General features: G+C 43.9%; 4 protein-coding genes across 8 annotated transcripts; 3 read left to right on the top strand and 1 right to left on the bottom strand.

Annotated features, from left to right (window-relative positions):
- Positions 1 to 136: 136 nt before the first annotated feature.
- LOC148328569 (sodium bicarbonate cotransporter 3-like) lies at positions 137 to 22,808 on the bottom strand. The gene is made up of 13 exons (XM_088306659.1): positions 22,763 to 22,808; positions 22,144 to 22,315; positions 21,906 to 22,052; positions 9,321 to 9,495; positions 9,090 to 9,223; positions 4,574 to 4,819; positions 4,391 to 4,499; positions 4,134 to 4,295; positions 3,711 to 3,824; positions 3,192 to 3,353; positions 1,714 to 1,965; positions 1,583 to 1,668; positions 137 to 796 (listed from the first exon to the last, which is right to left on the bottom strand). The coding sequence occupies exons 1-13, from the start codon at positions 22,806 to 22,808 to the stop codon at positions 721 to 723; spliced, it is 1,881 nt and encodes a 626-aa protein (XP_088162785.1). The 3' UTR covers positions 137 to 720.
- Positions 5,757 to 8,603, top strand: LOC148328572 (complement C1q tumor necrosis factor-related protein 4-like). The gene is made up of 8 exons (XM_088305758.1): positions 5,757 to 5,925; positions 5,998 to 6,048; positions 6,152 to 6,280; positions 6,349 to 6,628; positions 7,107 to 7,195; positions 7,269 to 7,319; positions 7,404 to 7,532; positions 8,258 to 8,603. Exons 1-8 carry the CDS (start codon positions 5,790 to 5,792, stop codon positions 8,539 to 8,541), a joined length of 1,149 nt encoding a protein of 382 aa, XP_088161884.1. The 5' UTR covers positions 5,757 to 5,789; the 3' UTR covers positions 8,542 to 8,603.
- Positions 10,231 to 13,554, top strand: LOC148328571 (sialic acid-binding Ig-like lectin 15). Of its 5 annotated transcripts, none has more exons than XM_088307031.1 (7): positions 10,231 to 10,373; positions 10,645 to 11,019; positions 11,526 to 11,894; positions 11,964 to 12,005; positions 12,434 to 12,523; positions 13,168 to 13,221; positions 13,430 to 13,554. In XM_088307031.1, exons 1-7 carry the CDS (start codon positions 10,328 to 10,330, stop codon positions 13,459 to 13,461), a joined length of 1,008 nt encoding a protein of 335 aa, XP_088163157.1. In that variant the 5' UTR covers positions 10,231 to 10,327; the 3' UTR covers positions 13,462 to 13,554. The 5 variants fall into 5 exon arrangements, with proteins under 5 accessions (XP_088163157.1, XP_088163156.1, XP_088163158.1 ...); XM_088307030.1 differs by having other exon boundaries at positions 12,431 to 12,523; XM_088307032.1 differs by lacking the exon at positions 11,964 to 12,005 and having other exon boundaries at positions 12,431 to 12,523.
- Positions 14,608 to 20,012, top strand: cmtm7 (CKLF-like MARVEL transmembrane domain containing 7). The gene is made up of 5 exons (XM_088307725.1): positions 14,608 to 14,860; positions 15,745 to 15,921; positions 16,565 to 16,663; positions 16,927 to 17,008; positions 17,246 to 20,012. Exons 1-5 carry the CDS (start codon positions 14,750 to 14,752, stop codon positions 17,257 to 17,259), a joined length of 483 nt encoding a protein of 160 aa, XP_088163851.1. The 5' UTR covers positions 14,608 to 14,749; the 3' UTR covers positions 17,260 to 20,012.
- Positions 22,809 to 26,599: the final 3,791 nt, after the last annotated feature.

Raw genomic sequence — 26,599 nt, 5'->3', positions numbered from 1 at the left:
CATGTACGTTTATTTATTTTGTACAGTATTTCACTACAAACTTAACAAGTGATGTATTCATAATAATTATCAATGAAAGCATAACTTGAACCATTGAACATACATACATCACTAAAGTACAGTAATTATTGTTAAATTAACCTTTAACCCTTTGCAATATACCTGCATGTATATTCAATATTATATACGCAGGAATGTGTGCACAAGCTGAGTTGCAGGCAAAGCAAGGACACTTCATGGTATAGTAATTCGAGTTCTTGCTGACGATGATCTCCCGGACAGTCCAGGCATGTCTCCAGACCTAAAAACTATTGAGCCTCTTGGGGAAATCCTCAAATAGAAGGTGGAAGAACACAAGGTCTCTAACATCCACATCTGCAATGTTATCATGGAGGAGTGCAAGAGGATTCCAGGGGCACCCTCTGCAGCAGTGGTGTGCACTCGACACACATTGAAATGCATTATGGGAAAAAAAATATTGTTTCCATGAAGACATGAAGAGTAGATGGGAAGGTTTTTTTTTGTTGTTTTTTTTGGTGGAGTGATACAAACATATTTTACCATAAAACATGAATTAAAAAAAAAACAAGAACGTGAGGATAACCGGCCCAAATAATGGATGGATGGAAGAAACACTTTGGTATTCAAGGAGAGAACCAAAGTCCTTCTCTTCTTCCACTTTGACTTCTTCTTCAAGTGGTGTCGACGTGCACCTGCGAGTTATAGCGCCGTGTCAACGTCAGAGATGCCCATATCCTCTTCAAAAGCCACCTTCACGCTGGGCACAGGCTCCAGACTGGGGGAGACAGTGACGACAACAACATTATTAACTCATTCACAACCAGCCCAGTGGGAAAAAAATGGATCTTTGACGTCTTTAGCCGTTGCTGAGGGGGGGGCGCCTGTGGAACATGCTGGGGAACATGCTTTTTTTCCGCCGTACTACAATAATGTGTAATTGCACATCCAGTCCACTAGTTGGCAGTGGCGCTCTCCTTGCCCATTGCGCAAAGCAAGTATTAACTCGACAGTGTTGGTTTGTTTTGCAACAAAAATGAAATTATTTAGAGTTGTGGCGGAGAGTGGGTGCTGGTGGAGGGGCACAAATTGTTTTCTTCTTGCTAGGTGGGGCGTAACAGAAAATATTTGAAAAGCAATGGAGTACAGCAAGAAGAAGAGATGGCGTATGCTAACAGTGCATTCACAGTATAAAATTGTTTTGTACATGCAGTCAACAACAATTTTTTTTTCAGACATAGAAAACTGCGGCTTATAGTCTGGTGCGGCCTGTATATCATTTTTTAAATTTTATTTTATTTTTTTTTAAATTATTATTATTTTCCTTTTTTCCAAATAAGAGTTGCTGCGGCTTATATGCGGGTGCGCCTTGTGGTCCGAAAAATACAGTATTCGCACAGAACATTGCCAGACACATACGGTCGTGTTCGTTGACACGTAGCAAAAGCATGTAATATTAGAAACGTTTGACCTGAGATATGTTCTCAAGTTGCAAATATGGTCGTCTTGCCTCACCTGTATAACTCTAAACTAGGAAAAAGTAGAAGAGAACTGGAGGATGTACGGTGTTCGCTTTGTGGGAAACGGACTGAGACACACCTGAATGCCTTTGAGCGATAAAATGAGGAGGTAAAAAAATGTCGAAGGCAGCTGAGCAAAGGAAACATCAACCCAGACGGACGGGGTGTCGCTCACCTTGAGGATGGACGTCATGAAGACGGAGGAGCCCATGAGGAGGAAGATCATGAAGCCGGTGACGCGCTGCTCCCGGACGCCCAAGAACTTGGGCTGCTCGCCTGGCGCCGCGCACGTGGACTCCAGTTTCAGGCTGTTGACATGCGTGATGGAGAGAACGGTCGCCGCCACGAACCACGGCAGGCCCATGATGGAGCACACGGCTATCATCAGCGCCACCACCAGCAGGTCCAGGTGGTAGCCGCAGCCTTTCTGGAGGAAGCACACGCCCACCGGCGGGGTTACGCGGCGGACGTGCTGGCGAGGGTTGCAAAATTTGGGGAATTTTCACAGTTGGAAAGCTTCGACCTGAATTTGCGGGAATTTATTGGGTTTGTTCTGTTTTAATGAGCAAAGTTGTTGCCATGTTAAAAGGCACGGTTTTAACAATCTGTTTATGTACCTTCATGTGTATTCACAGTACAAAATTCATTTTTTTCAACATAGAAAACTGCATCTTATCATCTGTTGCAGTTTGTATATCATATTTTTTTTTTTTTTTTGCTGCGGCTTATATACTGGTGTGTCCTGTAGTCCGTAAAAATGTGTAAATGTGATACCATTCCATTAAATAACCGCCAATTCACCATTAAATCTCAGAGATTTATTTTGGAATACAGCAAAGCCGCGCATTGGCAGTTCAGCAAAAATATTGCTTTGGCGCAAGAAACGACAAAGTAAGGAGAAACCTTTCATTTACTAGTCAGTGTTTTGTATGTTAGCTAATATTATTGATTACCCTCAGGTCAAGGTGGGTTGTTTGTACTCAGTAATTGGACTACTGACTGAACGAGAGTCAGTTATGTAACACGGGTTCATGACTGTTTACATACAGACCTTTACATACATGGTGATTGGGCCCCCTGGCGTCTTATCTAAAGCCAACACGCTCGAACTTGGGTTTTAAATTGAACGGCCACTTCAAATTGGATCTGCAAATCCGTGCTGTTGTTCGAATCAGCTTCTTTCATCTTCGGGAGCTAGTTAAAGTGAAGCCTTTTGTTGCTCAACGAAGCTTAAAAACAGTAATTCATGCCTTTGTTACATCTCGTCTAGTCAGCCAATCCTCCCTCAAGCGTCTCCAGTTGCTCCAAAATGCTGCTGCTTGCCTTCTAACTGGAGCTCGGAAGAGGGAGCAAATGTGCTACACAAATAAACAGGGCAGGACACTTGACCTTATTTTGCGGGTCAGTATCTCGCAATTCAACTGCTACCTCGGTCCCCATCCGGCCTCGACCCTCCTTCCTTATTCATAAAAACTGGAGGCTGCTGCTTTATGATCCTCTCCATTTTAAGTTCTTTTCTACCTTCATGTGGCTTTTAGCTATTTGCAGCAAGTTTCCGCCCCCCCCCCCCCCCCCACACACAAACAGCTTAAATTGAAATGGAAAGTGCTCCCGTTTGCAACAACGGCGCTTGCATGCCGGCTCGTGCCGTACCGTCAGCTTGTTTTCCTTCCTGTTGACGATGACTGCGCTGATCTGCTGGTCCATGAAAATAAGGATGGTGCAGAGCAGAGCGGGAATGCCGGCGGCCAGCAGCGACCACCAGGGGTTGGGACCCAGTGGTGAGATGAGCCACCCGCGATGATCAGAAGTGGGCTGAGACACACCAGATTACGTATTACTCATAAATAAATAACGAGAAATTAAACTGAAACTAGTGACAAAAATATCAGCAAAATTTCTCGCTGGCAGCATGTTGAAAGCAGAATTTGGAGTTTATTGAATTTGTCTCGCCCGGAATTCTTGGACAGCAGTTCCTCCTAACAACAGAATTCCCTGCCTTTTTTATCACGACTATGTCCTCATAAGTTAGCATAGCAGTTTTTTTGGGGGGACGGAACCTTCAGATTGACATAATAATCACAAAACCCAATTTTTTAAATTTATTTTTGCACACGTTAGCCACTTACACTCCCCCCTGCTCTATTCTCACAGTCTGGAATTCTATGTTACCTGAAAGCGGTCCGGGACACTGAGCTTCGGTGACGGAATTCCCACCAGATAATCGACCAGCACCATGAACAAGATGGTCAGGAAGATGGCGAAATCACTGATGGTCGATCGCACCTGCACGTCAAAAACCTTTAACTTGACTTTTGCCTATGCCTGTGTAGATTTCAGTGGCGGGCCATCATGGCCTTCTCTGCTGGCCTCACAAAATCAAGAAATCATGATCATATTCTTCACATTAATGTCATATTATATCCGAGTGTTGTATTTTTAGGTGAGAGTTTTCATCCAATCAGAATTCAGCCAGCTCGTGTTGCTAGGCAGATTTCACGATACCAACAGCACGCACTATTCGTCCGAGGCCTTCAGATACAGTCGTGCGGGCATCTCATGTGTTGGTAGTAGATGACAGGAAGTGAAACCCACCTTGGTGGGGAAGAATCTCTTGTTCTTGAAGCCTTTGAGGAAGTTAGACAACAAGAAGGTTGTGAAGAAGAGAATGATGGACCACAAAAGGACGTCGGGGACGAAGGGACCGTTGTGGCCGCAAGCCGAGCCCACAAACTCCCCGCGCAAAGTCTGACAGCGCTGCGAGAAAAAGAGACGCTCGGCCGAGGTTCTGCTCGTGTCTTCCGGTTCTGCATCAAGTGCACATACGAGATGTTCCAGGGGATTTGCGTCACCTTCACACTAAGCTGCTCCCACGGGATGCTCGCCGACGAGTTGTGGCCCCAGCTCCTCCAAATGTGATGCGATTCAGCCGAGGCGTTGGCGGGTTGAGAACATTCGCAACTGCATTTTGCACAAAAGTGACACAAGAACTTCAATCCAAGTCCACTTGAGTTGCGTTCAGGTGTCTGCCTTACGTGTAGAAGGTCAGATTGTCCAGGTGGTTGGCTTTGTTGAGCGGGTAGACGTGACCCAGGTGCAGCAGTTTCTCCAGGGCCTCATAGATGAAGATGAAGCAGATGAGGGCGGCGAAGGCCTCCTCGGTGAAGCGCGTGATGTAGCAGACGAGGGAGCTGGCGTCGGTGGCCACCAGGAGCAGGCACATGAGGGCGGTCCACAGCCCGATGCTGGTCCGCAGGGACAAGTAGCACAGGCCGTAGTCGCTGAGGAGGACATTTGGATCAATACCTTGCTAAGCCCTTTTCACACTGCACTTAGCGTGCCATTGCTGCAGCCATTCATTGTGTATGTGGCAGGAGGACGTTGCCGTGATGTCAGACATAGGAGACGGGTCAGAGTCATATCCCGAGCCAACTTTACATCATCCGCTCATCTGCTTGCAATTCCTTATAAATGTACTTTGCATGCCTCGAAGCAGCCGCAAGTTGCCAGCTAATTAGTTTATTCTTCCCGCCATGTCAAGGACTAGGAAGTACTTCTTACACACCGCATTTAAAAAGAATGACACGCGTCGCTTCGATTGGCAGCAAACAAAGTCAAGTGTGTTCATCCCCACAACGGCGCAAAACGCCCTATTTTAAATGCGTGTCCGCGAAAATACAGACTTGAACTCGGCAAAAATAGTCATGGCCCAAAGTTTTAAACGTCACACTCTGGTTATTCCTTCTGCTATCAACTAAGACATCCTCGGATGATGACATGATGTTAAAAATACGAGTAATACTGGAACGAGACGGAGGGAAAGTTAACCGCGGTTGATAGCTTACAACTCTTGCGACTTCATGCATTCGGATAATTAGATGCATTAGCGCCGGAGCTCGTGAAAAAGCAGTTAAACGACAGCTCAGATGGCCAGCGTGAAAGTGTAAGAAAGTTCAGTGGCAAAGTTTGTTGTTTCTGATCCATGACCCCGACCTTCACATGAAAGTTCCTTCATATTCCATCAGCCAATAGCAGATTTCTGATAAACTGGACCCTGACTGGATCAATAATTGTCACGCAAACGCCTGCTAGCGTCCCGGTGTGTACGTTGTAACCTCAAACGATACGACCGCAAATGTTCGACTTGTACCAAAGTCAATATTGACGAGTCAAAAGTCGCCGGTGCAAAGACGGCAACCCGTCGTCCTATAAAAGTCAGCAACGCCACCATCTAATCTCTGCTCCGATATCATGTTTGTTCGTCTCGCAGTTGTTCTGTTGCTAACGGTGGCGCTCGCGCGCTGCAGCCCGGGTCGGCCGCTGGACCGCCAGGACGAGCTGGACGGCATCCGGGCGGCCGTGGAGGACATGAAGGCCGAGAGGCGAGGTGACGCTGCCCCTCACAAATTGTTGCAGTAACGCATGCTCAGTGTGACTTGTATGTCTTTTGTGGAAACAGCCATGATGCACCGTCTGGAGAGGGCCGAGAAGGAGCTGAGCGCAGTCCGAGGTCAGCCCGCTTTTGGAATAAATTCCCCGTTCATTAAAAAAAAAACAACAATCTGAGGTGGCTGCTTCCAAAATAACCCAAAGTTTAACCCTCCGTTGAGCAGAAATTCCAAAGATTGCCTTTGCTGCCTCGCTGGGGGGAAACGGCGCCCAAAAGACGACGTCCGGAAACAGAGATCTGATCTACAGGGACGTTCTGACCAACGTCGGCGGGGCTTATAACGCACAGACGGGTAAGCCTGCGCAACCGCCGTCGCCATGAGACATCGTGATGCTCAACAACCTCATCCACATCCTCCAGGCGAGTTCACCGCACCCATTCGCGGCGTCTACTACGTCCGCTTCACGGCCAACGCGCCCACCGACTTCACCATGAGCGCCGTCATGTACAAGAACAACGCCCAGATCCAGCTCATCGCCCACGAGCAGCCGTCAGGCGAGGGCAGCGACACGGCGTCCAATGGCGCCGCCCTGCTGCTGGAGAAGGGCGACAAACTGAAGATGGTGCTGTGGCACAACACGCAGATCTGGGACAACAGCAACCACCACAGCACATTCAGCGGATTCCTGGTTTTCCCACTGTACGTAAAGTCGTGTGAGCATTTATTTGATATCCTTGAGGTCCAACGTACTCGAATAGTCGATAAATCGGCCTTACTGTCATCAACTCGTGATCTGATCGGCTATCGCAAGTGTCTATCAACTGTATGAGCCCCAACGCTCACACAGAAGAGAAGCCTGCACGACTGTATCTGAAGGCCTCGGACGAATAGTGCATGCTACTGGTATTGTGAGATCTGCCCGGCAACACGAGCTAGCTGAATTCTGATTGGATAAAAACTCTCAGCTAAAACTTCTACACTAGGATATGATATAACATCAATGTGATGAATATGATCATGATTTCTTGATTAGAGAGAAGGCCTTGACGGCCCACCACTGCATCTAATCTTGAAAAATAATATTTGCTTGTTCCAACAACAAGGCAGAACAAAATCTGCTTTTTTGCGCAAAAATAACATCTCAATAATCAGCTGTTTTTGAATGTTGCCCCTAAAGGATCGATGAAGCTCCGACGGAGTTTGACGTCGAGTCGGAAATCAAACGCCTTCAGGATTCGATGACACAGATCCAAACGGAAAACACGGGTATGTTTTTTTTCTTTTTTTCAACACATACTAGTGCTGTTTAAAGCGGAACAAAACCATTGTGTGTCGGCAGAACTGAAAGAGCGAATGGAGACAACCGAGACGGAGCTGAGGAATATGAGAAGTCAGTCTCAAATACTTGGTTAACCTGCTGTGTGAAAAAGATGCCCGAATGAATCGCTGTATGGTTTTTGCTGCTTTGCTGTAGATGTGCCAAAGGTGGCGTTTGCGGCGTCTCTGGGCGGTAACGGACTCCAGAAGACCACATCCGGAATGAAGAAGCTCTTCTTCAAGGACGTCCTCACCAACGTTGGCGAGGCGTACAACCCGGAGACAGGTCAGCGGTCACTTTCCACCTTCTTGTTCCTGACAGTGGTGGTTGGAGGCATTTTTTTTTTCTTACAACGTAAAAGTAGCTACATTTAGACAAAAGTAGGGCTCTGCAACCATTTTATACCAATGAATCATGTTGAAGGAAGCTGAGACGCCTCATTAAGACAAAATTACTGCTTTGCCGCTATCCTGTGGCGTCTTGGTGCCATGAAACTACGTTGAAGTGAGCTGAAGAGTTATATTTAGACAAAAGTAGTGCTTTGCAACCATCTAGTAGCAGCCAAGGAACTCAATTGAAGTGAGTTAAGGAGTTTCATTTTGAGATAAGTGTGGGGTCTCAACATTCTGTTGCAAATGAATGATGTTAAAGGTAGTTGAGAAGCTTCGTTTAGACAAAAGTAGTGCTCTGCCGCTGTTTTGTGGCATTTTTGTAGCAATTAATTATGTAGAAGGAAGTTGAGGAGCTAGATTTAGACAAAAATAAAGAAATATCTCAAGCATGTAGCAACTTGGTACCAAGGAACTTTGTTGAAGTGAGTCAGGGGGCTACATTTAGACAAAAGTAGTGCTTTCTCACCATCTTGTGGCCTACTGCTATGAAGTAATGTGATTTGAGGAGCTTCTCTGTAGTTTTTTTTTTTTTTTTTGGACGGAGGCGGCATCAATTATTATTGCACATCCACTGGTTCCCGTGAAAATGCGTCTTCATGCTTGCTTATCTCCCACCAGGTTATTTCACGGCGCCCGTAAACGGCGTCTACTACATCCGCTTTACTGCCAACGCGCCCACCAACTTCCCCATGAGTGCCGTGCTGTATAAGAACGACGCCAGGGTGCAGCTCATAGCCCACGAGCAGCCGTCAGGCGAGGGCAGCGACACGGCGTCCAACGGCGCCACCTTGCAGCTGGAGAAGGGCGACAAGCTCTCGCTGCATCTTTGGCACAACACGCAGATCTGGGACAACAGCAACCACCACAGCACCTTCAGCGGATTCCTGCTCTTCACCCAGTGATTGTCACGTCACGCTTCCTTTGCAGGCTCATTTAACGCTCAATAAAAATCCAGAAAAGTCCATCTCTGTTTGGCCTTGAACTTCTTGTTGCGGGAATTCTTTAGAGGATATTATCATGATCATCACCCCAGCGCAAACTCACTACGCCGTAATAGTGTTTGTGTGTAAATACCTGAGACTATTAATGGTTACTAAAAGTGCAATGGCTCCCCACAGAGATAAGGAGGATGATCAGCTTGGAAACACCTGAAGCATCTGTCTGATCCTCGCCTTGGTCCCAATGTCACAAATAATTGACTAACGCTAGCCTTCATGCTAACACAGCAAAAATCTGACCAGGGTTTTAAGATCAATTTCTAAATTTGTGGCACCTCCAGCTCTGGAAGCATTTAGGTGGCGTTCATTATATATTGACTGCAGATCTGCGATTTTTTCTTTTTTTTTTTAATCAAATCTGAGGTTTATGTAAACGTTACAAACTATTATTTCCGGAGCAGCAGCATTTAAACCCGACTCACTTCCCGAAACGTCACCCGGACCCGACTCACCAGCAAAACTTGAAGAGGATCTTCTCAAAGACCAGGACGGGTCCGGTGCTACCCAAGATGGTGAGAGGCTGACCCGCAAACAAAGAGTAGGTCACGCCCGTCAGGGATGCCCCAAACAGAGATTCAATAGCGCTCTGCACAAACACACACAAAGGATGTCTCGGAATGATGATGTCACTGCAGAGGCAAACCCTTTTATGGTCCGTTAAGAAGTGTGTCTGTGGTTCTTACGATGTTTCCTTGGGTGGCTTCTCCCAGTAGGCCGCCAAAGGTGATGACGGGCGACATACAGGCGCAGTAGAGGAAGAGGATGGACGCCAAACACTGCAGGCTGAAGGCATCTCTCAGGTCACTGAGCAGAAACGGAGCTTTTCTCTGGATGTCCTTGACCAGACCCCCAAACAGCCTGGCACACACAGACACACGTCAGACTTTTTTTTTTTACCATGCTGCTTGATGCACCTTGGAGTGAGCCAGTGCACTCACGCACCACTTTAACCGTGCCACACAACTGAAATGCTCTCACACTCCAAACTGAAACACTCTCACACAGCGACTACGGGGTGTGAGGGTGTGTGTGTGTGTAAGCGCATGCGTGCGTATGAATGTGGCTCATCTCACCTCTATAAGCAGCAAACAACAACGACACGCACAGCAACACCTCCATGATGGATCAGTGTGTGTGTTTGTGTGTGTATATTTTTCCAGTGTGACTCTTGTTTTATTTTGAGGAAGTTTTTCTTGCCTACTATGGACAAAAAAAAAAAGAACCGAACTACAAAAATTGTTATAGGAAGTCATGGGGCCAAAAATAAAGTACCATTTAATTTACCTACCGTATCCCAAAAAATCTTTCAAATGACCAAAAGTCCTCGCAAATGCAACTAAACCTACCACGTTCACCCAATAGACTTTCAAAAACAAACAAAAAATATAAAGTTAAGGATTAAAGGTTTAAATTATTTTTTTGGACAATTTGTTTTTATTTGCTTATTGTGTACGTGCATGTGTGTGCATGTGTGCGTGTGTGTTTGTCTCTCTGTACTTGTGTGGACCAACCCCTGACCGGGGGGGGGGGGGGGGGGTGCGGGTGTGTGTGGGTGTGTGTGTGTGTGTGTGTGTGTGTGTGTGATTATCTTATAACCAGTCAGCGTTTTGTGACTCGTTTCCTTCCTGAATTGCTTTGGTGACCCAGCATTGTTTTGCGCTTTTTCCGTTTGACACGTGTAATAACCAACATGCGTGTCCTTCTGCGTACGTGTGTTCTGCTGCTGGTGAGCACCGGTGAGTTGTGCGTCATTCCGACACAATGTTCCAACAATATGCCGGCCTCATCATGGTCCGACTTCCTCTTTTTAAAAATACTTGGCGGCGTTAGCATGTTGACGTGGAAGCATTTAGCGACGACATTAGAATGTCGACGCAAGCTCAGTTGGCTCAATATAACATGACAAAGTGACGGCTGTTGGCTGCTTTAGCATGTTGACGCGGAAAGTTAGTGGCATGACGTGGAAGTCAACGCATTGAGTTCTTGCCACATGTGGTGCCGGCACAGGAAGTGTGCCATCATCGGCGTTGACCGTCAACACCACCGATGTGGTTAGTGCGTTGCGAGGACAAGACGCCATCCTGGGATGCTCCTTCACTCATCCCGAGCAGGACCGCTATGCCGGCAGCATCGAGGTAAGCTGGATCGGCAGAAGCGTGACCAATAAGCCGTTTTTCCAATGTCAAGTAGAGAACAACTTGTCGGCCACGCCCATAAATTGCCTTGCCGTGGAGGGCTACTTGTTGGCGGGCGACCTCCGCCAGGGAATGGTGTCGCTTCGCATCACAGATGTCATGGTGAAGGATCAGGGCGTGTACTTCTGCCAAGTGGCACTGGATGGAAGAAAGCCGCAGTACAGAAAGTTGATCCTGAAAGTACAAGGTAAAGATTGAACTTATTGAATGGACTTCCTGTTTGGTCGTAAGGGGGCGTGGTTATTTGTGTGAACGCTGAAGCGCTATTTTGGTTTCTCTATGGCAGTGCTTCTCAAATAGTGGGACGGGCCCCCCTGCGATGCTGAGGGGGGGGCGTGTGACCCTGGGGAACATGCTTTTTTTCTACCGTACTACAATAAAGTGTAATTGCACTTCCACTCCACTAGTTGGCAGTGGCGCTCTCATTGCCCATTGTACTCTGCGAGTATTAACTCGGTGTATGATTATTTTACAATGAAAATTATATTATTTATCGTTGCGGCGGCGAATGGGTGGTGGTGGGGGGCGCGAATTGTTTTCTTCTTGCTAGGGGGGGGCGTAACAGAAAATAATTGTGAAGCACTGCTCTATAGAATCATGCTAATTGTTGGTAAGTTAGCAATTCTCATTCGAAATGCAGGGTTAGAAACACAGCCTCGTCACTCTCCTATTTTTTTCTTCTTCGACTGTCAGTGCGGCCCGCAATCCTGAGCTTGTCATTGGTCAACGGCAGCTCCAGCGCCCCCAAGTGGCTGCAGTGTGCGGCGGAGGGCCTACCGCTGCCCAGCATCACCTGGCTTTCGGCCTCCGGGCAGCGCTTAGCGTCAACGTTGGAGGCGCAAGTGAAGACCTCATCGTCGGTTTGTTACCTGAACAGCTCCGTTCCGTACGAGCGGCAGGAAGAGGTCACTTGCCGGGTGGAGAACGTGTTGGGACGAGCCGAGCAGACTTACCGGCCGGCGTACATGGTGAGGGACGTGGCGATAATATGCGCTGGCGTCTCTGCGGCAGTGCTGGTGTTGGCCACATTGGGCGTCGTCGTCCACCGACGGAAGGTCAAAGGTGAGGAGATGACATCGTCGAAGGGGCTGCGTCATGTGACATTCTTTGTCGATGATTGTTCTCGCTCAGCTCGGAATCGCGATGCTCAGATTCAACAAAGCTGTCCATCACGTGAGTGTGAGCCTTTTTACTCCACATCGCATGATGTGTTCGAGGTTTTTCATGCATGTGTAAGTTCTTTTTTATCTGTGTGAGAGATTTTCATTAGTGTGAGATTTTTTGGGTGCGTATGAGAAGCTTTTTGGTGCGAGTGAGGTTTTTTTTTTTTTTTAAAGAATTGCTTGATCGAGTGTGAGAGTATTTTTTTTTAGCATGTGTGAAATAATTGATGCCCGCATGTGTGTGAATGTGAGATCGTGTTTGTAGTGTGTGTGTGAGGTTTCTTTATGGTGTGTATGAGAGGACTTTTTTTGGCATGAACACATCAGAATATTAACATGAATACATGAGCACGTCACCATATAAAAATATGAAAAACATTAAGTATGACCAGTCTGCGTGTGTGTTTGTGTGTTTGCGTGTGCGTCTCTATGCAGCAGATCATAGCGAACTGCATTCCTCCCATGCTCCAGCCGGTGACGCCGTTGAGCTTCGGACTGTTTATGCCACTGTTACTCTTCCTGATGCCAGTGAGTTTGACGGGAATTCCGAGATATGAGCCGTCGCTCGACTGAATTTTTTTGCTTTGACTCGACTAAACTCGACGAAAACCTGACTGGCAACAATTTAGTCGAAACGATTAGCGAGTTTGTTGTGTTGCTGTAAGTGTAACCCTTTCGGCGACAGATTGAACACTAACACTGCAGACAGACAAAATAACAGTCATCGCGGTCACATGTTCTTTCTCCTCTGCGAAGACTCGTTGACATTGGTGTGTCCTTTTGTCCGTCTTATAGTGCCCCCAGGTGGCCATGATGGGCACACCAGAAGGAGCAGCACAATGGGCAATCTATAGTGATGGCTAAATGAAGCTTCAAATCTGCTTCATGAATCAGTTGTGGTATTTTTGGACTCCTGTAGATGGCACTCTCGTTCAACATTGGACTGAAAGTACACTGAGTTACCATTTTTTTAAAAACCTTTATTTAAACCAACAGTGCCATCTACAGGACTCAAAAATACAACAACTGGTTCAGGAAGCAAATTTGAAGCGTAATTTTCTCATCACTACCAATCTATCACATCATTTGTTGAATGTGACAGAAACTGCTTCATTATTTTTCATTCTAATATGTGGGTAATATGTGGGTAATTAGTGTGCATGTTGCTGCAGGTGAAGACGCGCCACGCACAAAGTCGAAACATGCTCACACGCGTCAAGATCAAGGTGAGAGTCAAGATCACCAGTTTCTGTCATCACTTAATCAGTCAGTTCTTTTATTTTGAAGGCTTGAACGAAGAAGCGTCTTTTTCAGTCTATTTGTAGACTTGTGTCGTCTAGTCTTGTGTATTTTGTCATTTTTTGTAGTCTTTGGACATTTTCTAATCTTTTGTAGTTCTTTCTAAATGCCAAATTTCCAACTTTGAATTTTCAGACGTTTTCTATTCGACTGTGAAACTTCATTAGTCATCTTCATGGTCTTCGTCATCTGAGGAGTTGTCTGTTCTGCAATGGCAGCAAAGGGGCGGAGTCAAAATAAAAATGCTGTTTGGAGAAGGAGTTCGAGTTTGTTTTGTTTCTTCAATTATGGCGGCAATTGCACAAATCGTAAGGATGTGATCAAGGTGAAAAAAGGACCTTTCGACCTCTGCATGACTGCTTCTTCATCAGCACAAACTTTCACTTTCCACCACACATGCGTACACGCCACATAACTAAGAAGCGATAAAAAGGCGTTTGCCTTTTTCACTTCCTCTTTTAGTCATTGTAGGCTTTTGTACTTTTAGTAGTTTTTTTGTCATTTCCAGTCTGTTTCATAGTCTTAGACTTTATGCTCTTTTTGTTGACCTTTTTGTTCTTCTTTTACATCTTTTTAGTGCCGCTCTACTTTATTTTCAAAAAGTAATTTTCAGTAGTTTTGTAGTTCTAGTGTTTTTTATTTTTTGGGGTCTTTTTTTATCTTTACATGTTGTGTCTTTGAAGTCGTTTTTTACTCTTCAGTCATTTTTTTTTTCCCAGCCTTTTGTTTTTTGGGGAGCTTTTATAGTGTTTTTTTGTGGCTTTTTCTAATTATGTGTCTTGTCTTTTTGTACTTTCCAGTTTTATTATATTTTTGGTAATATAATTAATTTAGTCTTTTGTATTTTTTGTCGACTTTGTAGTCTGTTTAGTCTTTACCTTCTTGGAGTCTGTGTAGTATATTTTTTCCAGCATTTTGTAGTCTTTATCTTAAGGAGTCTTTCTGTTGCCTTTTTCGTCCTCTTTTCCAATCTTTGTCGCATAAAAGTTTACATATTGTTTCTGTTTTGTTGATTGCGTTCAGGGTTGAATCGGCAACCTGACTCGGAGTGCAAAGTTTGGTCTACACTTGGCAATAAGACAATAAAAGTGTAGTGTAATAAGAGAAACATCGACTTCATGAACCAATGTACAACTTTTTGTGTCATTAAACAGATGCAATCATGACATGATTTTATTATATGAACTAATTTGAATCAACAATATTGAAATGTCACGGTGTCACGGTCCAAGTTTCTCTCTTCATCAACTTCTCTTTTATTGTGAAAGACACCACCGGACTGCGAGTGCTTTTGTTGTGAAACGTCACCGGAAGTGGGCAATTGTGCATGCGAGCTGGGCGTGTGTTTTGGCGCCTTTCCGCACTGAAGCCCTTTTCACGCCACCAACAGGATATCTTTTTTTCTCCTTCTGTTGTCAAATAGTTCGCAAGTTTACTTTTATCGGGCAGGCTAAAATGTCTCACACGGTAAGCCCGACCAGCACCGGCAGGACATCCGCGTCCGACGGCGTCTTCAACCTGGGATACATCCGAACCATCCCGGGACTGCTCAAGATGGCCCAGATGGTTAGACACCACACAACAACAATTACACAACAACAACTATATTACAACTACTGCACTCAGTCGCAACAATGACGCCTTTTGCTGACGAGAAATCAACGCTAGCAGCTAGTCAACAGGGGGGGGTAACGGGGGGGGGGGGGCGCAGTGCGTGCACGCGGTGGCATCCTGTGGGTGTGGTTACACACACGCACACGCACATAATCACACACACGCGCACTTTTAACTGAGAGTCACTTCTGGGTACTTGTGTTTTACGATTAATTTGAAAAATTCCATTTTCTGAAACAAAATACTCAAATTACTTTCAACTATATGTAAGATCTAATGCTGGGGATAAATTCAAATTTCCAAAATTGATTCAATTCGAAACACCAGGGCCCGATTCGATTCACTTTGATTCCTTTTCGAATCAATTATGGATTTCACGCAGTACCAATTTGACTTTGGTATGGTAGGCATTCTCAGAAGAAGAAATGCTGCAATTCGAACAAACTGCTTGCTGTTATTAGGTGCATTAGTAAATATATTAGTATTTCCATTGAGAGGAAGGAAGGAAAAATATATTTATGTACAGTATGAAGTAAGATGTTAAAATGTGCTCTACAAATATTGTTATATTGTATCAGTCACAAGACTATGAACATGAGCAGCAATATTGTTTTTTTTTAGCATTATGTTGTGCAATTATGGCGTGAGTAAGATACATGATATGAGAAGAACTCGGGCTGAACCCTTTGAGAAGGAACCTCTACCTCAAATTTTGCGCTGGCCATGGACATAACAATGTTGGGCCACCTCAAAGGTTAGCAATCCTTCACATAAAGAGCGGGAGCCTCAGATGTAATTGACAAAGTGGCGCGTGTGTGTTTTTGTGTGGCCTGCAGGTGGCGCTGCTCGTGACCTTCCTGTGCGTGCACTGTGCACGGGGATGGCCCAACTGGGCGGCGTTCCAGTACTTTGAGGTGGTGGCCGTGTGGTTCCTGGTGGTGCTCCTGGTCTTCTTCCTCATGCACTTGTGCCGCCTGCAGGCCAAGATGAGCTGCATCAATTGGCCGCTCACCGTAAGCCACGCCCACTCTCATGCCACCTCTTCTCTCAGAACATCATCTTCCTCTTCCTCCCTCTTTTCTCCTCTCCTCCTCCTCCTCCTCTTCTTCCACATGTCTCCCACTCTTCCTTTTGCTCCTTTTACTCGTCATCTCCATCTTCTCCCCTTCCTTTTCCATCTCCTCCTTCCACGCTTCTGTTCCTCCTCTTCTTCCTCCACCTGCCTCTACTCCTCCACCTTCTTTTCTTCATTCTCCACCGTGATCCTCCTCCTACTCCACTTCCACCCCTTGCTCCCTCTCCTTTTCCAATTCTTTCTCTTTTTTTCTGCACCTCCTCCCCGTGCTTCTTCTCCTACTCCTCATTCTTCTTGCTCTTCTTCCTGTTCTTTGTGTTCTCCTTCTCTTTCTCCTTCTACTCCATCTCCTCTTTGTGCTCATACTTCTATTTGGTCTCCTTTCTGTCCTCCTCTTTCTTTCTCCTCATCATTTTTCTCCTCCTTCTTCTACTCTTCTAAATCCTCTTCCTCCCTTCCCGATTCTTCTTCCTCTGCCTATGCTTCGTCCTCCTGCTGCACTTCATCCTTCTCTTTCTCCTCCCCTTTTTTTTTTTCTTTTCCTCATCCTTCATCCTCTTCATTTTTCCATCTCCTTTTAGGAATTCTTCCACTACTCAGTGGGCACGGTGCTGATCTGTATCGGCTCCATTGTGGCGGCGGTGAAGAGTGGAGGAGTGTCTGCCCTGGTGGCAGCATCTGTAAGTGTCACGTTTTTGGGAAGTTGTCTGTGTGTTGTCGTCGGAATGTTTGTGTTAGTGCTCTGTGTGTGTATTATGTTGGTGTATAATTATAACGAACAGCAACATGCTTTGTCGTGTGTTTTGATTTTTGTGTCGTTGTGGGTTGTCGTATTTGTGTATTCTCGTGTGTGTGTGTGTGTTGTCGTGCGTGTTTGTGTGTTCTGTTTGTTGTCATATTTGTGTTGTTTGTGCGTTGTAATGTTTGTGTGTTGCGTTATCAGGTGTTTGGTTTTATCACAACCTTCCTGATGGCGGTCAGCTTGTGGACGTCTTACAGTGTCTCCTGTGGACCACACCACACTGGTATTTGATGATGTTATTTTTTTATTATTATTAATTATTCATCTTAGTTATTATTATTATGAGTTTTGTAAGTGGTTGAGATTTTGTGTTGCATAATTTTGTCTTTGATGTACAACATTAGCGTCCTCCCGCAAGCTGTTCTAGCAGTGCGAGCTGCGCTAATAATCGTAATGGAATGTGTTAAAAAAAAATAAAAAATAACGTGGGAGTCACATGAATTTAATTTCATGCGTGCAGGCGCTGCCGTGTAATGGCCACAAACAAGATTGGCTGCCTCTGGAACCGGCTCACTTTTCTGCCTCGCAACCAGCCGACAGGTCAACGTGATTGGATGAGAGTTGGGAGCCGAGAAGTAGTCTTGTTTAAAAAAAAAAAAAAAAAGAAATGAAAGTCTGAATGTTGGCGGTGCTTCAGAGAGCCACCTTCACATGGATGTTTCCCTACAACAACAACAGGTGCGAACAATAGGTAGTCTATTTCCTGACTACATTTCCCATCATTCCTGCTGCTTGACGAAAATATTGCTTTATTGTTGCTTTCTTATTGGTGACAATGTGAGAGAGCAACGCCCTCTGTTGCCTGCTTTGTGCCATAACAACCTGCTGTTTTATTTTATTTAGTTACATTTGCAGTTCTAAAATAGCATTTAGCATGCAAACCTCTCAAACAAACATCATGCTAAACCCACATCATCTTCATAATTTCCCACACTGCGCTGAAGTAAAGTGATCAGATGCTGAAACACTTTCCGAAGAAATTTTAGCATGCAAAATGCTAACATTGCGAACAAATGCGATGCTGATTGCCGAACAAACTTCAGTATCATTGTCACGTACGCTACGCTAGGGAGAAAAGTGTTAGCATTTATCACGCTAACCTCGCATGCCAAGAATAAAATGCTCATCAGCTATGCTAGGCTGAAAAGTGTTAGCATTTAGCATGCTAATCCATCAAGACGACGTAATGCTTAACCACCATCATCTTCATCATTAGAATTAGAATTAGAAATCCCTTTATTGTCGTTGTACTCAAGAGTGCAACGAGATTAGAGGGTCATGGGTGTTGCGCAACACTAAGCTAATGAAATATTAGCGCTTAATGTGCTAAAATTTCAAACAAACACAATGCCGAGGCGCTTTTCATCGTCAGCCACGCACCACGCTTGGCAAATGAAGCGTTAGCATGAAGCATGCTAACCCCGCAAACAGATCAGAGGCTGACCCGCCACCCTCAGCCACACTAGGCGAAGGAAACGTTAGCATGTTTTCATGCTAACTTACTCTAATCCAATGTGTCAGTGTGCCAACGATTACCTCTCTACGGGTTACATGCACACGCAAGCTGTTGCCACGGCAACAGGCGGGCCAGCGTGCACGGTGCTAGTCTTTAAACGTACGTACCACCACGAAGATGAAGTTTACACAGCGATGATGATTATGGTGATTATGATTACGAAAATGCGAAAGCACACGCTCACTCAAGTCAACAGACTGTTAACAGTAACAACACTTTGGATGTTTAGATTCAAACGCAGTCATGTTTGTGTGACAGCTAGCATCACGTGACCTGCATGTGCAACTCTGACCAATCACATGCACTCACTGACTTCTATGTCAAATCATTTGCTGAAGGCTCTCTATTGTTGTTATTATTATTATTATTATGCCAAATTAATTGGGGGTCCTCAAGGTAACCCCACGAATTCAAAACTCCTCAACTAACGCGCCTTGGAATTTTATGGGGAAACAAAATATGCCCCCAACATCAGTTTGATTGATAAATATAAAATTGGCCGGACATGTCTATCATCTGTGTCCGAGGTGTCAAACTCGAATACTCAGTGGGCCGAAAAGTAAAACTTGAAAAAGCCACGAGCCAGCATTTAATTTTTTAAAAACATCTCAATTTTATTTATTATTTTTTTATTGAAAATTTTTATTATAAGGGGTTTTGTTCATGCAATACAATGTTTAATTTTGAATGTTACTATTATCATATAGAATGTAGTCATTTGGTATAGCCTCGTGAGCCAAATAAATTACACTGCGGGGCCATATTTGGCCCGCGGGCCACAGTTTGACACATTGATTTATGTCATGAACAGGAAGTAAGACATTTTTAGTTTGAAGCATCCTTTCTCGGGTCCTTTTGGCCTTGAAATGTGAAAAGTTGAGTCCCTGACAACAGTTCCGCCGATCATGAAATTTGGTGGACGTGTCTATCATAACAGAACGCATGAAAAAAAGTCTCAGGCACCCATGCCTGAAATTGAACAACAAGTCAACCCATTTTGATTTGGAGCAGCCACTTTGGAGGCCCAATTCCCTCTGTAGCGTCGAGTGGAAAGTTGAAAATAAATCAATAAATAAATATCTGCTCCGGGCAGTAGTTTCAGTCATGGACACAAAATTGGGTCTATCAAAATAGGACACGTGAAAAAGTCACAAGTACCTAAAATTCAACAGGAAGTCTGTCATTTTTTGTTGAAGCAGACATTTTCTGAAAATTCCCTCAGTCCCCTGGAAAATTACCCCTGATCCCCCCCCAAAAAACTCTGAAGTTTCTCTGAGTGATTGAAATTGGCTGGCCCGGCCTATCATGAAAAGGCGAGCATGATAAACTCTCAAGGATCCATGCTTGAAATTTTGGTTGGAAGCGGCCACTTTTCATCATTTCCCTCACTGGTGCCCCTTGAAAGCTTTAAAACGAGAGAAAAAAAGAAAAATCACCCCCTAGCCACTTACACTGAACCACCTGAAATTTGATTTCTCGAAACACGATGGATGAAATCGTCTCAAGGCCCCACGCTGAAATGAAAACGCAAGCGGGCCATTTTGGTTGGAAACAGCCACTCTGGGAGTGTACTTTGCCAATTCGTATGAGGAGATTCACTCAAATGAGAAGAGCCGCTATCCCAGACAGATGGGTGACACTAAATTGCCAAAACTTTTGCTTACTTTGTCTTTTGTTTGATGATTATTTTTGTGAAGTTGCCCTGTGGAAAAGAGGGCCCCTTCTTCTTTCTTTCTTCTTCCTTAACAAGACAAATGGATGTCCTTTGAAATATGAATTGAAATCATATTTATATTTATGTCATTACAAGCTCAAGTTCAAGTCGCACTATTAGGCACGTAGCTTCTTGTTGTTGTGTAATTACACAAGCTAGCTGTTAGCAAGTGCTGTATACAAATCATTTCTATTACGCTGGTTTTACACTTTTGGAAGAAAAAAAAAACATGTGAAACTTGTTTTTACGAGTAATATGAACTTTTATTTATGACTGAATGATTCAATGTTTGCACACGCGTCAAAGTTTGCCGCAAAGAAAGATAGTTTTAGTGTCAGGCAAGCAGAAGGATTTAGCCAAAAACATTTCCTGCCTAGCTGTTGATAACATTTCAAACTTCCCAAAGTGACAATTGTATCCTCGGAAAAAATAAGATGGATTAAAAACTGTGATTGTATCTTAATATAACACGCCTATTTATATCCTGTCATCCAGTGAATGTTTGAATCCTGCTGCAATTTTTTTTTTATGCTAATTATTATGATTGTTTATTTTTTTGTGCACACATGGTCTTAAACGCCCCAACATATTTGCTCTTTTCATAGCTTCATCTTTTCCCGAAGTGCCTTAATGTGCCACTCGATGGAGCGGTTAGCTCTGTAGCGGCTAGGCAGCGAGCTAGCCTGATGCTAAAAGACAAAGCACAGTATTTACACGTGCTTTCAAATTTTCTTTGAAGTTTTACATTGTGATGCGCTGCATGTTGTCGATTAAACCATTGTTGCACCAATGCGTGACTCCTATCTGACCAGTAATTGCACACCACACCTATAAAACCATCCATCCATTTTTTATGGAATGGGACTTGCCCCATTTAGTTAGCTGGAGTGTGTCAGAGTCAATTTTAAGGAAAATATTATATTTTGACGGAATTATTTTACTATTTTAAAATTCTAACTTCTATAATAAACATGCCATCTCTATGGCAGTCAGTCATAACACTAATTATTATGAATAAAATAATTGATTTAGCAAAAGAGATATTTCTACATGAGGCATTTAGATGACAGCCAGAATTGAGAATTATTGAGCAGTGTAAGAAGTGTATTTTCCCGTCACAACAAAACCAATTTTGGTGAAAAAGAATGAATAAATTGAAAATGACTAAATAAAAAGCCACTAGATGACTCATGTACTCTCACGATCTGACCGCTAGAGGTCACTGTTGAACAAGCTTACAATCAAGCGTGCCGATTGGCGCTCGATCAACTTCCGTTTCCTGAGCTTGTGCTCGAACAACTTTTAACTCGTCGCTGACCGCAAGTGTCACCTGTCAAGTGATTTCACGTGATAAAGGCGCAGGTATGTTTCACGTAAATGAATTACGGGAAATATTTTCTCTTCTCAGGACACAAATACAGACACCCAAAAACATTCTCGACACATACAAAACAGCGATGCAAAAAAACTTCAACGCACACGCGCACACAAAAATTGACACAGACTCAAACACTGTGGCACTCGCACACACACGAACAAACGTAGGCACAAAAACAGACAGAAATACACATTCATGAGCACACACAACTACACTCATACACAAAACACACAAAATATGTTCACAAACACAAGGACATACACACTCAAACACAAACAATCATACAAACACAAACTCCAATACACACACTTAAAACAATCACACACATTAACACACAAAAACAGACACACACATAGGCAGACACATTTATAGGCATACACACTCTCAAATACACAAAAACAACACACACAAACTCACACCGCCATACACGCACTTACCTACACACTACAACACACACAAACTCAAATCGACACACACATGATTGGCATGTACATGCCCACGTTAACCTTTACCTTGAAGTCTCGATGCAGTGAAGCAACGAACGAAACGAGAGGCCCGTCGCCAGAAAGCAAACCTGTGCAGGAATTTCATCAGGCTGTTGCCACGACAACATGTCGTGCTTGCCAAACAGGAAGTCGCGGAGCCGCCAGCGCTGAAAGCTGGAGACAACGGATTGACCCAACACTCATGTGATGTCACATCGCCTTATAAAAAGTTTTGGGGAAAAGAAAATCAGTTTTGTGACCTCACCTGTCCATCAGGAGGCATATCCGTGACAACGACGACGCGTTAGTCACCACCCCTTCACCTGACACCGACGTCCCTGAAAAGCTGCTCTCTGATTGGCTGCTGGTCTCCACCACCAGCACAGATGACAGGTGAGGAAAATGGTTGCCATGGCAACTTGCCCTTCCATTTGGATCTATGCAACACGTTCAAGTACGATTACATGTTTATTGTTCGACTTTTAACATCGCAGCGTGAAGGTGGAACGTGAACATCGTCATCTTCATACATGTCAGCGGAACACGTGACCTGACGTTCTGGCATCCCACTTGTTCGGTCCGACGTCAGCACATACCTCGTCACGAGTTCAAAGGTTAGTTTTGAGATGATTCTTAATGAGGAGGGGGAAAGAATCTCATGCACACACACGCTCCCACAAATTCACAAACACACAGGAACAAATCTGCACGTTCACACACAAAGGTGAGACGTAATTAGCGAAGGGTGATGATGATGATGATGAAGAAGAAGAGATGAACGGTGCTGCTTGTTGGGGCCAGTGTGAAAAAGTTGTGACGGCTGTTAGTGGATCATTAGCGCTGGCAACTCGCTAATTAACACCCGAAAGTTGACAGCTTATGACCTCCGCCAAGCGCAAAGCGCAAAGTCACGTCATCGCCTGCTGCCATGCGAGGCACACATGATTGTAAGCATGTGAAACAAACGGCAATGGGCACGCCACCAGAACCGTCGGATTTATCACACACACGAGAACCATTCGGACTTTTAGGTTTGAGGCGGCTTGTAAGCAAAGGAGAGAATTTGACTTTTCGAAGGGGAGAAAACACAGAGGCGGAGCTTGTAAAATGTGTTGACCAATCGGCGTGGAGTCCATTCGTTGCATGCTTGACACAAACGTCACATGACATTAGTTGCACATTCCATCACACTTGTTTTGCGTAACAAATGTTACACGTGGACAATATTACACATTTTACATGTTCAATTTGTTACATATTGTCGTTTTCCTGCAAAAAAACAAATGTCCAATTTTGTAATTTTAAAATTTTCACGTTAATGGGTTGTCTGTAACGCAGAAATGATATAATAGAAATGGGACATCTTAGACGGGATACACGTTGCCCATGGCAAAATGTGAGCTCATTCACTACCAGCCGAGTAAAAAAAAAAAGGATATTTGACGTCTTTAGCCGTCAACGTGTTGTGTATATGTGTATCATACGTGCAATACAACTTGTTTTTATCGTTATATCATATAAATTTGCAGCAAATGAGAATCTTTATGTTTCTATATTTGACGTCTATTCCATACATTTGAAGCGAGAAGCATTAAAGAAGCAAATGGACTGAGTCCTGACTTGGTGGTGAAGCACGCAAACAGAATCTGTGTGTGTGTGTGCGTGTGTGCGTTTGCGTTTACATGTGATGGGGTGTCATCAATCAGGTTTCAGTGCTGAAGGTTGGCGTGTGTGAGCTACTGGCCAATATGAGAGATATCGCATTCGGGTTTTGGTGCTGCCGCGTTGCCATGGTAACCACAGAACTATCATTATGCTGATGGGATTTCTACGACATCCCAGCGGGGCGGAGCTACAACCAGCTGGAAACAGGCGATGGGGAAAAAAATGCAGTTGTGTCTCATATATTTCATATCATGCCTTTTTTTTTAAAGTTAGACATTATATTAATATTCATAACAATAACCCAACAAATGTGATAAAAAAATCATTCAAGTTAGTCGTGCTGGTTTTGGAGTGATATGATGATACTGGATGATATTTGATGATACGGGATTGATATCATGTGATACTACCGTGTTAGATCCGCGATATTGACATGAAAATATGATGATATTCACTACTTAGATATTTATGATTATCATTTTCTAAATAATTATTATTATAATTACTGTAATTCCTCTTACTAACACCCTTCTATTTCAGTGTAAATAGGCCAGTGTGTGTGCGTTAGTTAGCATTAGCATTTATTAGCATTAGGCAGAACCTTCTTTGAGTCTCTGGAGTCTGTTTGTTTGTTTTAATGAAATGAGCTCAGTGCCGTTCATGATTGTCTCCTAACGAGACACCACACACAAACATGCACACACACTCACGCAGACGCACTCTCAAGAATTCGTCTATCTGCTATGCTAATTGCAGACAAGTGGAATCATACTGGATGTTTTTTTGTTGTTGTTGTATTTAAAAGAAGCTCCACAGTGCTCATCATACAAAAACGACAATAATAATTTTCACGATAATAATAATAATAATAATAATGATGATGATTCCTGTCGACTGTGTACTTTGATTGTCCGACGGTCTTCCTCACGGGCTGCCCTCTTCTTCTCTTGTCAAGCTGATGAAGTTTCTCATAGATAGTGAGGGAAGTCGCAAAGCTGGATGATGATGATGAAGATGATCAGTGATGTCACATTCCGCTTAAACTGCAAGAAGAATTTTAGTGGACGCATATCCATGTAAATATATGCAAATAACTCCACACAAGCAGTGAAAAAAAAAAAACAAACATGAAAGAAAAAAGTCACGGCGAACCAAACAACAGCGTTATATAATTCTTCATTTCTTTCTTTCACTTTGATGAGGAGCCAAACACACGTGGACATATTTTCGCTGCCCATCGCCCATATTTTATTCATTCGTTCATTCATTGATAATGCCACCATCTGTTTGTTTTTTTTTGTTTGTTGCTTACGTCATCGTTTTGGACTTTGTTGCTGTCCACTTGCATTGGGAGCACGTGGACTCACTATACGACCTATCAGTCAGCTTACTAACCATCAGTCAGTCATGTACTAACTACTCTGTCCGTCCGTCGACTAATTGTGCGCTGATCAGTGGACTAACAATTTACTACCAGCGTACTAACAATAAATCAGTTTGCTTGCTTGCTTGGTTGCTTGAGCGACTTGCAGTGTGCTTACAAAGTAATAATCAGTGAGTGTCGTTAACTATGGATCGGTATACTAACAATAAGTCTGTGCGCTTTCAGTGTCATAACAATCGGGTCGTCGGCTCGCAGTTTTCTAACAATCAATCAGTGTACTAACAATCCAAGTGTACCACAACGAGCAGTTGATTGGCTCTATCTATCGATCTATCATGATCTCTCTCTCTCTCTCTCTCTCTCCCTCTCTCTCTCTATCTCTCTCTATCTCTATCTCTCTTTTTCTCTCCCTCTCTCTCTCTCTCTTTCTCTCTCTCTATATATATAATATATATATATATATATATATATATATATATCATTCTCTCTCTCTCTCTCTCACTCACTCTTTCTCTCTCTCTCACTTTCCTGTGACGAGACACGAAAACATGGTGATATTTGCTGTAAGTGGCTACATTGATGCTTTAGTAATGTTTTTTTTCAAGTTGGTCAGACAGCAAACAGAGTGGAGAAGAAGAGTCTTCGCTCCCGTCGTCATGGCAACAGCATCCGGCGCACACGGCAGACACACGCGCGGGCGCATACACGCAGTTATGGAGTGAGAGTGCTGGTGTGTGCAGTAATTAAAGTATGTGAGGCGATATTAAAGAGGAGGCGTTTAGTCTTGTGTCTCTGTTCCACACTTTTCCTCCCTGTTTTTTGTTTGAGGACATCACGTGATCACCACTGGCGACCATGAGGAGGTTCCAACATTTCCCGATAAGCTCCATGACTTGCTCCGATGATTTTCGGAGCGCTTTTGGCAATCAATAACTCTTTACTGATAGTCTGTTTTGCTCTCATGCTCCCAACACTACAAACTCGCCCCCTGAACGTCTCAGTTTACAGTTGCGGTGTTAAGGTCGACCCAAGCACAATTGGTCCAAACTTTTCGACATAGTTTTCGTTTAGGAAAGTGTTTCAGTTGTGTGCGTGACATCATTTTAGTAGTGCGTATGAGAATGTTTTAGAAGTGTGAATGAGAGCATTGCTCTGGTGTGTGAGAGCATTTCAGTAATGTGTGAGAGTGCCTCAGTGGCATGGAAATGTGCTATGATTAATTATAAATGCATTTCGGTAGTTTGAATAAAATGGTATGCATGAGAGTTGTGTAGAAGAGCATTTCGGAAGTGTGAGTGTTTCAGCAGAGTTAATGAGAGAATTTCAGTAGTGTATGAGAGCATTTCAGTTGTGTGCTTGAGACCATTTCAGCATTTCACTAGCTTGATGCATGAGTTTCAGTAGTCGTGTGTAAAAGCGTTAAAGTAGTGTGCATGAATTTCACCAGTAGTGAGAGCGTTTGAGTAGTATTTGTGTAAGAGCATTTCAGTAGTATGTGAGTGTGTTTTGATTAAATGTAAGAGCATTTCCATAGTTTGTCTAGAAGACTTTCAGTAGTTTCAGTAGAAGTTAATGAGAGTTTTTCTGCAGAGTGAATGAGAGAAATGCAGTTTCGTGTGAGAGCTTTTCAGTTGTAAGCTTGAGACCATGTCAGCAGTTCAGTAGCTTGCCT

The sequence above is a fragment of the Idiotropiscis lumnitzeri genome, chromosome 10 (genome assembly GCF_059441095.1).
Source record: "Idiotropiscis lumnitzeri isolate Australia: NSW breed Sydney's pygmy pipehorse chromosome 10, RoL_Ilum_1.0, whole genome shotgun sequence".
NCBI classification, from domain to species: domain Eukaryota; kingdom Metazoa; phylum Chordata; class Actinopteri; order Syngnathiformes; family Syngnathidae; genus Idiotropiscis; species Idiotropiscis lumnitzeri.
The sequence above is the reverse complement of the archived record's forward strand: the minus strand, read 5'-3'. Positions and strand labels throughout refer to the sequence as shown.

What these genes read in the sequence shown, in the direction of transcription:
- LOC148328572 (XM_088305758.1), top strand. Translation starts at nt 5,790, where the DNA reads ATGTTTGTTCGTCTCGCAGTTGTTCTGTTGCTAACGGTGGCGCTCGCG. An exon ending in GGAGCTGAGCGCAGTCCGAG is followed by an intron (nt 6,049 to 6,151) that starts GTCAGCCCGCTT and finishes TCCGTTGAGCAG; the next exon opens with AAATTCCAAAGATTGCCTTT. An exon ending in GATCCAAACGGAAAACACGG is followed by an intron (nt 7,196 to 7,268) that starts GTATGTTTTTTT and finishes GTGTGTCGGCAG; the next exon opens with AACTGAAAGAGCGAATGGAG.
- LOC148328571 (XM_088307028.1), top strand. Translation starts at nt 10,328, where the DNA reads ATGCGTGTCCTTCTGCGTACGTGTGTTCTGCTGCTGGTGAGCACCG. An exon ending in TCAACAAAGCTGTCCATCAC is followed by an intron (nt 12,006 to 12,430) that starts GTGAGTGTGAGC and finishes GTCTCTATGCAG; the next exon opens with CAGATCATAGCGAACTGCAT. An exon ending in TCACACGCGTCAAGATCAAG is followed by an intron (nt 13,222 to 13,429) that starts GTGAGAGTCAAG and finishes TTGAATTTTCAG; the next exon opens with ACGTTTTCTATTCGACTGTG.
- cmtm7 (XM_088307725.1), top strand. Translation starts at nt 14,750, where the DNA reads ATGTCTCACACGGTAAGCCCGACCAGCACCGGCAGGACATCCGCGTCC. An exon ending in TGCTCAAGATGGCCCAGATG is followed by an intron (nt 14,861 to 15,744) that starts GTTAGACACCAC and finishes TGTGGCCTGCAG; the next exon opens with GTGGCGCTGCTCGTGACCTT. An exon ending in GCATCAATTGGCCGCTCACC is followed by an intron (nt 15,922 to 16,564) that starts GTAAGCCACGCC and finishes ATCTCCTTTTAG; the next exon opens with GAATTCTTCCACTACTCAGT.
- LOC148328569 (XM_088306659.1), bottom strand. Translation starts at nt 22,808, where the DNA reads ATGGCAGCAGGCGATGACGTGACTTTGCGCTTTGCGCTTGGCGGAG. An exon ending in CACTGCATCGAGACTTCAAG is followed by an intron (nt 9,496 to 21,905) that starts GTAAAGGTTAAC and finishes TGTGTGTGCCAG; the next exon opens with GCTGTTTGGGGGTCTGGTCA. An exon ending in AAGCCACCCAAGGAAACATC is followed by an intron (nt 9,224 to 9,320) that starts GTAAGAACCACA and finishes GTGTTTGTGCAG; the next exon opens with AGCGCTATTGAATCTCTGTT.